This window comes from Tasmannia lanceolata, unplaced genomic scaffold (genome assembly GCF_043159265.1).
Source record: "Tasmannia lanceolata isolate RefF3 unplaced genomic scaffold, GAP_Taslan_0.1 ptg000018l, whole genome shotgun sequence".
NCBI lineage: Eukaryota > Viridiplantae > Streptophyta > Magnoliopsida > Canellales > Winteraceae > Tasmannia > Tasmannia lanceolata.
In genome coordinates, this window is record NW_027518695.1 from 6,758,742 (window position 1) to 6,775,138 (window position 16,397).

Here is a 16,397-nt window from a genome sequence, read left to right on the forward strand (position 1 = left end):
CCGAAATTTCGGCCCAGATTTTTTCATCACCAGTACCTTTTCATGAGAACACTTTATTTCGGTTGGACAAAATCTGTATTTCTATGTATTTGTCCATTTATGAGGCCAGGTTTTGTTACAGAGGGGTGATTCCCTGAAACCCTAGATCCTTCTCTTCAATAATAGTTTGCAATTTTCCACAGCCAGGCATGGATTATACAAGATCCATCTAAACCCTGCCCGTTGTGCCACCAATTGCCCTTAGCCGCTGGATAGGATCTGCTTCTTGGTTGCGCATGCAACCTCAATCCGGAATTTCGCACAAAATAGACAGAGGTCTTAGTGTAAATCTGGTCAAGTTTTGGTGGCGATGGACTTCCGAGAAAATTCGTGGTGGTAAGCGATCGGCCAGTCGAACATAAGTATTTGGCCGCTTGTTTTCCGGATCAAAGCCCCATCCTTCCTTCGTTGTCGCAATGAGGAAGATGAACCATTTACGATTGTAGATAGAAGATAAGTCTTCTTTAATTGAAATAACACTCCCAAGTTTTGATATTCACAGCCTCTCCTTAAAAGTAAAAGGAAGAATAAACCTTGTTGCACACGACTCCTGAAAAGTGAGTGGTTTTTACGAAATTTCGGATGAAATTTTGTTCGTCCAAAATTTTGGTAATTTCTGCCGAAATTTGGTATCGAATGAAATATAGTTTTTTAATGATGTAGTTGATTTCGGCCGAAATTTCGGTTTCGGTGAGGGTCGAAACGCATACCGAAACCGAAGTTTAAAACCTTGCTTGGAATGTATGATATCTACATTCAAGCTTGAGGGGGAGTGTTAGATGTATGTGTGTAGCCTAAGGGCATAGTGGTCTTTTTTGTATGTTCTCTCCTTTATATGAATACATAAGTGAGGGGGAGCGCACACTAACTCACACACCTTTTCCTCTACTCTATTCTCCTCAACAGTGTAGATTGTTGTGCCTTCTTGGTGTGAACAGCTGCTTCATAGTGATTCTCTTGGAGGAAAGTACTGATGTATGTTGATTCCTTTGCAGGACATTCAAGCTTTGGTAGAAGAAGTGCCGTCATCTATACTCCAACTTGAAGAGGATTTTTATTAAATTAGTGTAAGCCACGTCCTATTATGTTCAGTATGACTATTTGGGTGTTTTCTATAATTTATATGCTTTAGTTTGATAGGGCCCATAATTGGATGGCTCTTATGGCACTATTCCATATTTGCTCCTCTCTCCATACGAAGTGTGCATGGGTGTTCCATCTCCAACTTTAACAAAGGCCACAATCAAAAGATCAACCACAAAAATTAACACACATTCCTCATGCTACTTTTCAGCCATTAACAGACAATAATCATCATATTTTGCAGCAATCACAAATACAAAACAACGTGCACCACCATAAAAAAAAGATGAGAACCAGAATCAACAAATGAACTATTGCAGCAGCAATATCAATCGATAAATGCATCAAGAATAAAGCTCCAGTCACTGACATCGAAGCCCCAACTAGTCATACTCAACCATTTGTAAAGTATTCTACTTCAGGAAAAGCCAAGGAGAAGCTATCTCATCATAATATGGCTACATAATTTTAGAAAATTGAGCCTACACCAATGAAGCTAAGACTAGTAAACGGTGGATTGAATATTACTAAATGGTGGACGAAAGAAACATTGTCAATTTTACTAAGCGAGTCTCCCTTAGTAATTCCTCATTTCCTCTTCATTCTGCACTGATTTCTCCTATTTATCTTGAGTTATTCTTTTCCGCAGTGAAAGAGTTGTTCTCCTCCTCTTCCCCTTGCCTTAAGGCTATTGCAGGAGACAGAGGCTCCAATGAAAGGTGGGGGAAGCCACCCGGATTCCCTGGCCAAGCTTATTTCCTTCAATGAAAGGGTCAAGTGGACTGGTTTCTAATCCTCTCTAGGGGTTCTAATTTAATCTTTGTCACTAGAGAAGATATGTCAGACAGACTTCTCGTTCCAGACAAAGAAGTTGGCCCAGCTAAGAAGTGAGATAGAGAATGGTGAATTTACTCCTTAGTATATTGAACTATTGGCCAAGTGGTAGATTTCCTTTTTTTCATTTTTTTTTTATTTTTTTTTTTTTTTACAAAAGTTGTTACAGGAAACCGACATCAAGTTTTAGCAAGTTTACCATGCTTCATGGAAAGCACTAGGTAGGGGTTTGGGGGATTGGGAGGGGAGGGGAGGGGAGGGGAGGGGTCGCATTGTAACTAATTGTAATAAGGGGAATTTAATCATTTTATATGGGCTAGTGTCAACCTCTCATACAAGCTATTTAACTTTTCTTTTCAACGATGAGAAAAATTGACCATAGTATGCCAAGATACAGACATGGAATGCAAGTATAGCAGTCCTGAACTGAGAATACCACCAGATATTCCAACTGCACAAAAAATCTAGATTAATAACTGAATAGAACATTCCAAATGTTCGTAACTTCTAGCACACATGCCTCCACCATAAGTCACCCAAGTAACTAAGTTGAAAGGACACATCATCTAATCTGAAGTCGGGGGTTTGTGGCAGTAGACCCGACACGTTTGAACCTCATATGCCCTAATTACAGAGATATGCGTCGAAAAATTGAAAACATAGTCTCAACACCAACACACCCACCAAAAAGCAAAGAGTGACTTGCACCATCAAATAATAGTCTGAAGTCAGGGGTTTGTAAACCAGAGTTGCATCTAAGAATAATACCTAATCAAGGATGAAGACCAAGCATTAATTTCCAAACAATAATGCATGGACAACAATTGTTATTGATGCAAGATAGTCAACAGCTGCTTTTTTTCTTTGACAGCCAATAAAAGATGATCAGCTTCTATAGACAATAAAAGATGTTTGGAGGTGTTTGTCTTTCTTCTGATCTTTAAATTGCAGTTATATTACCGATCAAAAAATAAAAGGTACTATTAAGTGATTAACAAGTGCTTTCATGCTACATATAACAAATTTAGATAACCTCACAAAATAATAAAATGAAAAATATTTTATGTGGTATCCAATCAAATACATTGTATAACCTTCAAACTCAATACAAATAATGATATCTTGATGTGCTAGATATATAAAAGCAAGAACAATTAAGTAAAACCACAAAAGCAAAAAGATGGCATTGCATATCAAACTGGTCCAACAACAGTTATCCTTATATTAAGTTCCATAAATCCATACCTGTAACAAGTATAACAAGAATAACAGCAAAAGCAATACTCCCTCCATCATACCATCCTTCTTTGATGCCCTAAAACAAAAATTGGAAGAAGAGATTCAATGTTCAGCTACAAACAGATCAATGTAAAAGGTAAAATTATCAATAACATCTTTTGTTGGCAATTTACCTAGGGAGGTATTCAGTAAACCTCAGCTTTTGAAATGTTAGAGGTATTTTGTCACTAAGAAGTATGAACAGAATTAAAAGGTCACACAAGGTAGAAACATGGATTTAAATTTATGTTAAAATTTCGGACGCTACCGATTTTATTTTATTTTTCAAATTTCGGAAAAAATGACCAAATTTCGGCCGAAATTCAAACCGAAATCTGGAATTTTCAGATTTCGGTCCCAACTGAAATTTGGATTTCGGCAGAAATTTAAAACCATGGGTCGAAATGGCACATAATAAAGTGCAGCGGGGAGAACACCGCCTAAGTTTTACAACCGCATAACCTTGTTGATTGGTTGATAATTCTTTTTCAAGTTTTACTTTCCTTAGTTATTTTATGTTTCATTTGATATTTGTACAAGTTTTCTCCCTGTTCTATTAATTATTTAATTGTTTTTTTAATGGCAAATTAATATTTAGGGATATTAAAAACATTTTAGGTTATTGTCTTTTTTTTCATAGGTAAGCTGGGATTGAACCTCCAACCTCTAGGTTGAAGAACAAAGCCTTGACTCATTAATTATTTAACTGCAACATTAATTATATAGAAAAATGATGAATAATTGGCCCATTCTCGATTAGCCCAAATCAGTGTCATTGGCTTCAACAACTTGATCCAAGATTCAGGTATTCAAAGTTTCAGACCATGAATAGAACCAAGGGTGGATGGCGAACAGGTAAAAATGATATATTAATTTTCAAAATATATGTTTTCTGTTCATCCCAAAACATGTGTTGTGAGAGGCCTCCGGAAAAAAAACCACAGTTTCCGCAATGGATAAGTGTGTTGGCACTTCACCCGTTCAATACAGTGCATTCCACCATAACAGTCCTACTAATGAATTGACCACAAAAAGCCATTGAATGCCAATCCTACTAGGACATAAAATGAGAGTGCATAAAATTCCAATGAAATTGAAATAATTTTAAAATAAGGAGCCACTTACTAGATAAGGAACACTTGATTCAACAGGTAAATATTATCCGAACATATTCTCAAGAAAAAAATGAGCTAAAAAAAGTAAGTTACATTTGCCAACCTGTCTCCAGAGCATTAAATAATTTTTGCATCAATCATTTTCCCCTTCTTAATATTACATCATATGAGGTAGACTCGAAGGTCCTAGCCAATAAGACTAAGGAAACACGAATTAATTTATTAAATGGTTTAAAGTAAATACTCGTCCTCAAGAAAAGTATACGACTCAATGTACTAGCAATTGACTCAATAATGGCCATGCTAGTTGCACAATAATGGCCATAAGAGAGATTGCCACAATTAAACAATAAACATTGTCAATACTGACAAAAGATCCTAAAATCATGCTCACCTCTGTCTTAATGCCCAACCCCAATGATGCCGCTGCAGCTATCATCAAGATGATGAGTGTTAAGTCTTGCCAAGCTTCCCAAAGGAAAGTCTACAGTGAGTAATGCAAGTGACATAAAATGGTAATTAGAGCAACATAATCCCCGAGATAAAGACCTAAATGAAAGAAATTGGCAGTTCGAAATTCAATGTTAGGACTTAGGACAAAGCATACCCAGAAACTTCGTCCTTTCTTTCGGGGATATGTGTTTGCTCCAAATGCAGTCCTTCGACGCAATAATTCACCATCATCACCACCACATCCTTTCTCTAGATTCGTTTTTAACAAATTTCCTAGACCTTTGACCTGATGTAATAACATGATTAGAAAAGGCATTACAAAAAGTGATGATAGGGAGAACAAAATGGGAAGAAATGAATGAAAGTTTAAGATGTGATGTGGACTTGCCCCCCCATATTCTTGTAAAGCAGAAAAATCCCGATCCCTAGTCATTGTGGCAAGATGCTCTAGTCCAATTCCATAACCTCCACCAGAAGGTGGAGATCCTCCTGAAGTACCTACTGATAAGTGAAAAGGCGCATGTGAGTGTAGAGGTCAAGTAATAGTGGCATAAGCAGCAAAGTTAAAAAGATAAAACCCCAGTGGAGTCTAAAATGGGCATGTTGAATCATGCAATTGGGAAAACCTTAGAGTCATTAGGACTATCTAAAATTAGTAAATAGTCTAAAAGATCTCCTAACAATAACAAATATGAAATATATAACAAAAATAAATCCAGCTTCATAATAGAGGTACAAAATGTAAAATTATTGCCGTCAAACCACCAGTTACTCCAAAAGCTTAAGCTATTGGAGATGGTGTTATTTAATCTTTTATACTTTAACAATTGCAATAGAAGGGCATCTTAAACATTGCTCATTAAACTATTCATAAATAAGAAATAAATGTAATTTTCACCCAAACTCTGCCACATAAACATCCTCAAAGAACAATAGCATGATCTGAAATTGTTTTTAAAATTCTGAAGTAGTTAGTATGGACAAGGGTCTGGATGCAGCAATTTAGAATCAACTCTTTTAGACATCAATGTCGAAAACCAACATACTAGGGAAGACCACAAGAAATTAGTATAGATTTACCACATTAAAGAGGAAAATAAAGCACTTAACATAAAGCCATTAATCTCCATCCAATTAGAAGGTTGCTCACAAATTATACTAAGGCCTAAGAAAGGGACGAAAAGTACTGGGTTCAGTTAGTGTGGTAGTCGACAGAGGGATTTTATCACGTGCATGGTGGTGATCCATCTGCAGAGCTGCAGATGAGTTTAGGAAGGGAATTAGGATGGGCGCAGGTGGTGTAGGATTCATGTGGGAAGTCGAAGTTGACCTTTTATGTAAAATTGTTCAATCATGAGGCTAAACTAGGATTTCATACACTTTCTAAATAAAAATAAACATTTTATTTATTTATTTATTCTAAAAATAAATTAATCTAACCCTCCCAAATGGTTTGAAATTCACAAGAGATGTTAACCTAGTTGATCCCAATCAAAATCAAATTGATCTGAACGTTTGATATCAAGATCACTAAAACAAGAAATATGATGGTGGAGACTGATTCAATCAAGTCGTCAGTATCTCAGATCAGATCTGATCATATTGTTCCAATCGATGTTCTTATTTAAAAACCCTTGAATAAAATCATCACTTTATATTTGAAAATGAAGGTTGTAAAGTACTAGTTTCTCTCGATGATATCTAAAATTTCTATAGCCTTTGTATAGTAGCTTCTCCTTTTCAAGCACACTGAATAGTGATTGCCACCTTCTTTATCCGCAAATAATGTGCTGTAACAATTGCAGCTTTTGTCTATTATAGTCACTTGAAATTAAGCCTTTTACAATCAATCATCTCACGCAAACATGATTGAATAGCAGTAACTGAAGAAAACAAATTTGCGTAAGCTTAGATGCATTTCTAAAGCTTTTTATATCCTTGGACTGCCATCTTCTCGTCATATTCTGTGATGATGTTCATTTGTAAGGTTTTCTCTATGTTCTATCAGTTCCAATCTATACTTTTCTGATGTCTCACAAAGTAGTTGACTTGTAAAAGGTTGATGGGAGCTTTGTCCGGCATATGAAACACTAGGAGGGGGTTTTGGTAGTAAGCTATTATTTTGTTCATTTTTTCCTCGATCGTAGATTGTTCTTTGTCTTCCCAAGTTTCTCAAATGGGTTCTCAACAGCTTGTGAAGACTCATAGAATTCATATCTTTGCACCTCAATCAACCCAATTTCAGATCTCATCATCCTCCTTAGTGTTAACATTCGCTGTTCTATTGGTACTCCCGGTAAACGTTTGGCCTTAAACTGGTTCATCAGATCTTCCCAGCGAGTGATTAATGTTCTTCATATTTAACAGCCATCTAAAAATCACAAACATATGGGAAGATGAAAATTTTCAAAATAAATAAATAAGAGAGAGTGGTGGAGATGTTGCATTGAGATAAAAAAACATAAGCCCACAGAATCACACCTCTGGACCGAATCAAGGTTTTAAATGTCGGTTTCAGTGTTAGTTTCGAGCACCACTGAAACCGAAATATTTTGGTTTTGGTGGAAATTTCGGCCGAAATCATGTAAAAATTTGACTAAAATTTCGGTTTTCTTAAAATTTCCACCAAAAGTAAAAAATTTAAGTGGAAATATCGTCCATTTCGGTGGAAATATCGTCCATTTAGGTGGAAATTTCTTTAATTTCGGTAGAAATTTTGTAAATAAGGGTGAAAAACGAAATTTCGGTTAAAATTCCGGCTTTAATTTCGGTAGAAATTTTGTAAATAAGGGTGAAAAACGAAATTTCGGTTAAAATTCCGGCCGGAATTTCAGATTTCGGCAAAATTTCAGGGAAATCATGTAAAAATTATTACGAACCCAAATCGGTTCGCAACGGATTCAAAACGGATTTGATCTTCTCAGATGGAAGATCAGCCTCTTGACCCACTTCGAGGGAAGGGTCGTCCTCCTTTCTGTGCAAAAACACACTTTCTCGAACAATTTTCTTCATTCTTTCCAAAAAAGGCTACGTACAAGTTATTTATAAAAGGTCCCTAATCTAGATAACCCTTATCGGTAAGACTCCTAACCAAAATAAACAACTGGAAAGCAAATCTAAAAATAAGAAATATCTCAACTAATTTATTTCAGCCAAGTGGGGCCAGATAAGCACATAACAAAATTCCGATTCAATGTAATTTCAGTTTCGGTCCAAACCGAAATATTCCGAAATATTTCGGCCGAAATTTAAAACTATGGACCGAAGGCCTCATCACATCAAGATCAAGAAGTGAAGAAGATTTTCCATAAGCAAACTTTGAGTTGTATTTATAACATATCTAAAACAAATGGTCTAGAGACATACATTATACAGAAACAAAAGAGATTCTAGATTGTTTCAAAACCCTACAAAATATCCCCGTCTTTTGACAAAAATATCATTCACTTAAAACTTCCCAAACCAAACTAAAACATGTTGTGAATAGTGTCGTATATAGTGACCTAAATCATGGGAGTGGAAGTATGGTTTTAAATTTCAGCTGAAACATTTCATTTCAGCAGAAAATTTTCGATTTTGGCTACTACCAAAATGAAAGCCACTTGGATTGACCTAAATCATGGGAGTGGAAGTATGGTTTTAAATTTCGGCTGAAACATTTCATTTCAGCATAAAAATTTCAATTTCGGTTACTACTGAATTGAAATCCACTTGGATTCAATAAATACAAGATTTCGCCTAATATGCGAAACATGCAACTTTTTAGATAAACGACATTTCAGAATTTCATTAATGTTTCGATCAAAATATGCAAAACATACAACTTTTCATATAACAACAAAGATATTTCAATAGAAATCCTGACAAAAATCAACTCCAATCGAAGAAAAGAGAAGAAGCACCAGATTCCATTAAGATATTTCTAAAAAACAAGGACAAAACATAGAAAAAAAACCAGTGGTGAAGAATCTTGGATTTCAGCCGTAATTTTGTACCGAAATGTTTCCGTGAGTTTACAAGATTTCGACCGAAATTTTGTACCGAAACAGTCAGTTTCGTTGATGACTGAAACCGAACCCAAAACTGATATTTAAAACCTTTAGTGGAAGTGGGTCCTCTTCTTATTCAAACTTCACTTAATGACTAAAGTGTTTTAAAAGGAAAAGGAAACTTCTACCCCTATGACTTAAAACATTGTAAAATACTAAATTAAATTCTTAAAACTAAAATAAAATAGGCACTTTAGTACTAATGACCGGCCCCATCATCCAGTTAACTCCTTGATTAATGTGAAGGATTGTCCACATCAGTAGGGCTGTTAGATCAGTTCAGAAAAAATTAAGTCAGAGCATAGTGCATAAAAACCCTAGTCACAGGACCCATCAGCACAGAACCTAAGTTTTAAATTAAGGTTTCAGTTTCAATTTCGACTGCCACAGAAACGGAAACGTTAATGGAAATCCTGGAAACATATGTAAATGATAGAATTCAAAGATGAAACGTTAGGAAATACTAGAATAAGTATAATTACATACTTATAAACCATCACATAAGAAAGACAACCATCCAAAATGATTTAAAAACATCGAACACAAAGTAACATGCACTAATTTAGTACATACAAAACTTCATACATAATTCATATAAATATTTATACATAATGCATGCACCATATTTTGCATGAAGTTCATATAAATATAATTATACAATACATATATTAATATAGGAGAAATTATATGGTGGCCGACCGTGAAGTCCCGTCAAGGTGGTACGTCAAACGTACCCCCTTGATATTTGATCCAACAGCAGCATCTTAAAAAGTGCGCTGCTGTTGGATCAAATATCAAGGGTGGTACCGTTTTGACGGTACATGACAGTCGGGCACCATATAAAAACTCAATAATATGGTATACCACTATTACAGTTAAGATTTTGGTTTATCCATTTCGGTCGTTTCGGTCGGTTTCGGTGGGGATGGAAACAAAAACATTTCGGTCATTTGGTGAAATTTCAGTAGAAACTGAAAAGTGAAAACCATGCACAGAAAAACTAGGCATGTTCTGTTTCAGCACTTGGTGACCATCTCTACATATTTTGATGGAAGTTACAATTTATCAATGCCTGATTGTTACAAAGTTTAGAGCAGAATAATACTTTGGAGCGACTTATTGCCCGGAATAAGTTGATGAAAATCTTTTTCAAGCGGACAATAGTGGGATGCATTTGTTTAAAAATGCATCTTCAAATAATTCCAAATTTCCTACCACTTCCACCCTAATAGTTGGGAAAGTAATTTCCTTTTAGCAGACACCAAAACATTTTTTTCTTTTTTGAAAATTAGCACACACCAAAACATCTCAGAGCCAAAACATATGTTCTCAATTTTTCAGATCAAAAGCTCCGATACTATCCTTGACTAGCACCAAAAATCAAATAAACCAATGCATTATAAATAAATTTCAACATGTAACTAAGGATTCTAGCCATAGAATGGAATATTTACCACTATATGCAGAACAATATATATTTTTCTTAAACTTCCATTTGTGCAACCATCTGGCAGCTACCTTCACCCATTGCGGAGATTTTTTGTCATGGCCCAACCAAGGTGGGGCCCATGAGATGAACAGTAGATCATCAAGCGATGGACCCTGCTACTAAGTTTTACTAGCCCAAGCAAAAACAAAGGTTGCACCAAGCAATTCTAATTTCTCTTGGCATAGAAACAAACAAAAGTATTCTCATAAAAATTTATAAAATATAAAAGAAATACAAAAGGATGACTGCTTATATGATAACTTCAATTAATTCTAAGCAAACAAATTTATTTATTTTTTAAAGGTAATTCTAAGCAAACAACATTATGCTCCAAATTTCAATTGTGGTTCAATGTAATCAAAAGAGTTTGAAGATATAATAATGTACCATGTTGCACTTTTTGCCCAGCCTCTTTGAAAAGAAATGCTGCCTGGTGCAGTAAGAATACTACGTCAAAAAGCAAAGCAAATAATACTGAAAATATATAAACACCATATTTATTTTCCTAGGAAACCATTACTCGTATGACTTGCGCATGTGCCCTAATCCTCCTCCTTATTTTTTCTTTTTCTTCTTCCTTTGTGAGGTCCAAAGTGTACCGAAACCGACGAGAAGCATTTAGCACAAGGGTAGCTTGCTGTGTGAAAAAAAAGGAAACAAAATAATGAAAAGAAATAGAGGCAATAAAAGCGTAAGCTTCAGTTTGAAAGAATTAATCATTCCGAACCTTTTCGGTAGCATCCAATCATAAGACACGTTATAGTCCTAAATATGATTAAAGCTTATGTTTTTTAAAACATCTAAGAGTATCAGATTTTCTAGAAGGTCGAAATAAATGAGGTGTCCCAAACCCAATACACCCTACATTTCTAGAGATTTTATATGGTGAGTAGATGGACATGCTCGTGTTCTAGGTAGCGCCCTTGATATTTGATCCGGCAGCAGCACAGTTTTTAAGAGGTTGCTGTTGGATCAAATATCAAGGGTGGTACTTCCATCGTACCATGAACACGTGTGTCCGCTCAAACACCATATAATTTCTAACATTTTTAAAGAAATAATACCAAACATATTTAAAATGAATAAAACACCTTCATTTTCTTGAAATAGTCATAAAAAAAACACTCATTTTGTAAAAACAACTCAAAGGTCTGTCAAGGATGCCTACAATATGTAATAATGTTATTTTATGCCTTCTAAATTTCTAATGCGCTACGTTGTCTAGTGTGTTGAATCTTTAATCCTACATAAGATATTTATGAAGTGACATAGGGCTCCTATATGTATAAGGGGGATTAGGTCCTCTACTTTAGCATCCGAAGTTAATCAAGAGGTAGCCACTTGTGCGTGTAGGAGCTCCAACAATCTGTATTGCTCAAGCTTCTTAGTATCAAATATTTGACAAGTCTTCTTGTTTTGTTCTCCAAAACTTGTCAAGGCCTGTCAATATTTCGAGGAAAGAAGCAAAATGCCCATTGTTGTGTCAAAAGTTACCAGAATAAAGGCCTAACTTAGTAAAGCACCCATGCATAATCAAGAGTAATATATTCATTTAAATAGATCGCCCCTCGCATCTATGAAAGACAAATGCCGGTGGTGTCCTAAGGGCTCAATTTGAAATCACCATACTAGCATGCCATAAGTTCATCAGTCAAGGTAGTCACCCATCTGGGCTTACCATTCCTCCTCAAGTATATTAGGATACATATGTATAGCATAACATACCTATATCAATGAATTACCAATACCCAAAAAGAAAATGTTTTGTCCTGACATACTTAAAACAATTGCAGTAACCCCGCTGATAGCCTACAACAACTCAAAGCAACTTTGGTTAAATACTAGATAGCTATTAAGAGAAAACTGATTGGAGTACTAGAAATAGTTTGATTCTCCTTCATTTTTTGGGTGTCAGCCTTTTGATATCAAAGGTGTATACCAGGTGTTTGACACATTGACTGATCTAAAGTGGCGAATGACCTCCATCATTGGAGATTGGATGGGTTTTTGTGGGGGCACTTTTGGTATTATTGTAAAACCAAATACACTCCTTAAATGAAATGCAATCACATTCAAATGAATCGAATAAAAACGATAATAACACAATCGCTCGATTGGCAAATCTCCAATACAAGAATACAACCAGATGAAAGTTGACGTTAATCGAAACAAAGAAGAGATTATGAAAAACAAAACAGAGAAATCAAAATGAAATAAAGAGATTGAAGAAAAATAGGCATATTAACCTACCCTCCATCTTCTGAGCCTTTCGAGGGAGGCTTTCCTTGGGATGGGGATTTGGAAGGGAGACCCATTACCTTCCCCTTCTATTGTTACTTCCAACCCACACTCTTCATCTGTGTAGCGATGGTAGGGCGACGAAGGCTTGTCTTCTCTCATGGCGGTTTTGAGACTGTTAGCAGGAGAGATGATACCGATAATTAATTCCTTGAGTCCTGACAAGGTTTCTTTTGTATCAAACCAACACTCTTTACACAATGTCGAAGGATTTGGAAGAGGGAACAAACACTCGGGAGTTTTTGAGTTTTTCTAACGAAAGAGGAGCGTTTTTATAATAATATGCTTACCCGAGAGTAGTTTCTTGGAGAGCGCGACGAGCTTCTTTTTTTTTTTTTGGCTGGAAACGATTTCGAGAATTGAAGGAAGTGAAACCGATTGCAATTCCACCCTTTTTCGCTGTAAGCTGTGTGCAGTCAAGCTTTTCAGCAGACGAAGGTTCGCATAAAAAACATTCGTCATGGAGGGAAGTTTCGGAGAACCTTCCGCGTTTATTTTATAGCCTCACAGACAACACTCAAAAAAAAAAAAAAAGGAATAAAAAAAAAAAAAAAAAAAAAAAAAAGGAAGAATTATTAAAAAAAAGAGGCGCTTAAGTGCTTATAAAGCCTCCATTGGTTAGTTTTTCGGGACCCACCATACGAACCAATGGTAGGCTTTTTAAGCCCACTTTTCTCTAAAAATATGCAAAGTTTTGCTAAATTTTTTAATCAAGGGCAGACTATTGAAAATCATGAGAGAGGAGCTGTCAGGTGTGTCATATGCTTTAGGACAAGAATACCCTTCTTGCTTTTCCCTCCACCTTTTAGGCACGAATCCCAATGCCATTTCACCTACCCTTTTCACTTTTTATCTTCATCTTCCCAGGCCTCCCAAACGTTAAAACTCCATACCCACTTCTATCACAAACTACTGCACTCCCGATTGAATACCACTTCCATAACAAACTATTGCACTCCTATTGGAAGTCCGAAGGGTTATTCAGATTCTCGAACGAAGTAGTTACAGTATGAAAAGAGTGGTTCCATGATGAAAAGAGTGGTTCTAATATCAAAAGAGTAGTTCCATTATGAAAAGAGTGGTTCCAATATCAAAAGAGTGGTTGCAGTATAAAAAGAGTGGCTTTTGTATTATGAAACGAGTGGTTCCAATATCAAAATAGTGGTTCCAGTATGAAAAGAGTGGTTCCTAAGTCAGAAATAGTAGTTCCGTTTCCAAGATAGTGGTTCGAAGATTTAAAAAGGTGCTGCCAAAATGAAAGTTGTGATTCCAAAAGAAGAATTACAGTAGTTCCATGGTCTAAAATACTGATAGCACCACAAAAATATATTATCAATGTCCAACACATGTACACCACCGGTCAAATATGGAAATAGTGGTTTCATTATCATCCAAAGCAAAATAGAGGACAATGGACATACAAAGCATATGTTTTTATCCAAAGCAAAATAAAGAGAACCAATGGAGTTTTTTTCCTAATGGCAATGGCAATGGGTATAGAGTTTTACCGTTTGGAAGGCTCAGGAAAGAAGAAGATAAAAAGTAAAAATGGTAGATGAAATGGCATTGGGATCGGTGGAGGGAAAAGCAAGAAGGGTATTCTTGTCCTAAAACATATTTGACCGTACCTGATAACCTCTTTCTCGTGATTTTCAAATGTCTGTCCTTGATTTATAATTTCAGCAAAACTTTGCATTTTTTTTAATAAATTTCCCTTAAAAAAAGGAAATCGAATCCGCATAAGCATGAGCTATGATAAATTCACTCCCCCTTAAAGATAATTCGCACCCCTGTAAAGTGAATTATGTGGCAGGGTATAAAAGCTTTTTGACTCGAATTATCCTACTGCAGTGCGAATTTTCCATCGCGTTTTAATAATTGCACTAACAAAAGTTGTTTTTTTCTTTTTTAATTGGCTGAGTTATTTTGGCAACTGTAGTCTGCAGTAACCTTTGAAAAAGCTGAGTTTGTGCGATCACTAAAACATGGGTGTCCCCGATATCATTCAGATTTTTGAACCCTTGTCGGAAAGATGTCGACAAAAATATTGATAATTACCATCGGCCCAACCGGCGCATTTAAAGAAGGCTTCAGCAACACACGTCGTGGACGCGTGTAGAGAGAAAAACGAAGAGTCTATACTTTTCTCTTTTGGCAGTACTTCTAAAATATATGGCTAAGACGGTGTATATACGTGATATATGCAAAGCTCAAATTTATACAGAAAAAACAACATCAATTTGCAAACTAACAAGTCATGTCCCCGTATTGATTTTGATCTCCATATGCCGTAGACTTAGGACCCAAAAAAGTAAAAGCCCTTTTTATAGCACTTACTATAGCTGACTAAGACTTGATATAAGTTCCGGTTAACTATGTAATAACCATGGTTTTAAATTTAGACCGAAATCCGATATTTTCTGAAATTTCATTTTCGCCCTTTACCAAATTTTGGACCGAAATTTCTGTAATTTCGGTTCGAAATTTTAAACCATGGTAATAAAAGCCCTGTAATTAAATAATGGGCGCCCACCATTTCTACCCACCTTACTTTACTAGGAATGTACCTTAAAAATACAACCCGCAAACTTCAACACTTTCCTTGCCCTATCAACCAAGACGTACTGTAAACGTTCGGAATTGTTTAGACATGTAAATAAGAGTACTGTTGAAGAAAACCCCAAGAAGAAACTCTTTCTCATTCTCTCTCATGCTAAGAGAAAAACCATACACCACTCTTGTTTTAATGGCCACGCCACATCGAACGGGTGATATGGGAGCCTTAGATAGAACCAATGGACACCGTTTCGTTCCAGCTACCATGCCCAAATCCTATACGTTAACATTCGGATTCTTTGGATTCATTGGACATGAGAGAGAGAGAGAGAGAGAGAGAGAGAGAGAGAGAGAGAGTCTTAAAATCACTGTGCCTCAACTTTGTACGTGGAAAGCTACAGATGACAAAAAAGAGAGTAAATGGAAGGCTTTTTTGCTAAGCTCGGAAAAATGAGTGACCAACTTACTCGTAATTGTTTAGACTTGTTAAATAAATTAAAACTAAGATTGGTGACGAAATATACTATAAGTTGCTCTTGCTTGATTTGAGGAATTCCCCTTTCTAATACAGAGATAAAACATTGCGACAAAGGTGATGGAATTGGTAAGACCTAAATGAATATAGCAACTATTAATTTTGGTAGGACATTTGAACAAACATCAATATTGAAACTGGAACCATGAATACACCAATGGGAGCAATGTTTAGCAATTAAGTTATTATATCACCTTCCTCTTTCCTTCATTTAAAAGTTAATTAAGGACAGAATATTTGAATGGAATTATATCTACTTACTTTCCCTTTGTGAAAGAACCAATCACTCCAAAAGCTTAAGTTGTTAGAGTCGGTGTTAGTTAATCATTTATACCTCAATACCCCCCTCATGTGTGGCCCCCTCTTTCTTTCTTTTTTGTTGGCACACATGGCACATGTGGCCCCTCTTTTGGGTTATCCGTACATGTGAATTCTAAATATCAGGGAGTTGTTCGGTTAAGAACCCATGACCTGCCTTGCAATAGCTCACCATGTGAAACAATAAATTGCTCCAGAAAAAAAGCTCAAGCGGATAGAGTTGGTGTTATTTAATCATTTATTGAAATTGAGATTAGATGACAAGTAACAAGCTGAAGATGGGTATTTAAATGATTTTCGTTGAAACAATGGAGGTTTCTTAATTCTTATAATAATCTATACTACCACCA

At 35.9% G+C, this 16,397-nt stretch overlaps 1 protein-coding gene across 2 annotated transcripts in view; it reads right to left on the minus strand.

Moving 5' to 3' along the window:
- LOC143851705 (calcium-transporting ATPase 5, plasma membrane-type-like) overlaps positions 1-13,094 on the minus strand; it is a 51,170-nt gene extending 38,076 nt beyond the window's left edge. Inside the window, exons 1-8 of one of the 2 annotated variants that reach the window (XM_077361189.1) lie at positions 12,929-13,094; positions 12,591-12,753; positions 10,861-10,977; positions 10,728-10,770; positions 5,191-5,303; positions 4,957-5,088; positions 4,744-4,833; positions 3,202-3,271 (exon numbers count right to left, since the gene is read on the minus strand). In XM_077361189.1, coding sequence (XP_077217304.1) covers positions 3,202-3,271; positions 4,744-4,833; positions 4,957-5,088; positions 5,191-5,303; positions 10,728-10,770; positions 10,861-10,977; positions 12,591-12,740 — 715 coding nt within the window. In that variant the 5' untranslated portion in view covers positions 12,741-12,753; positions 12,929-13,094. Of the gene's footprint in view, positions 1-3,201; positions 3,272-4,743; positions 4,834-4,956; positions 5,089-5,190; positions 5,304-10,727; positions 10,771-10,860; positions 10,978-12,590; positions 12,797-12,928 lie in introns of both variants that reach the window. The other variant, XM_077361190.1, reaches the window with a different exon arrangement.
- Positions 13,095-16,397: the final 3,303 nt, after the last annotated feature.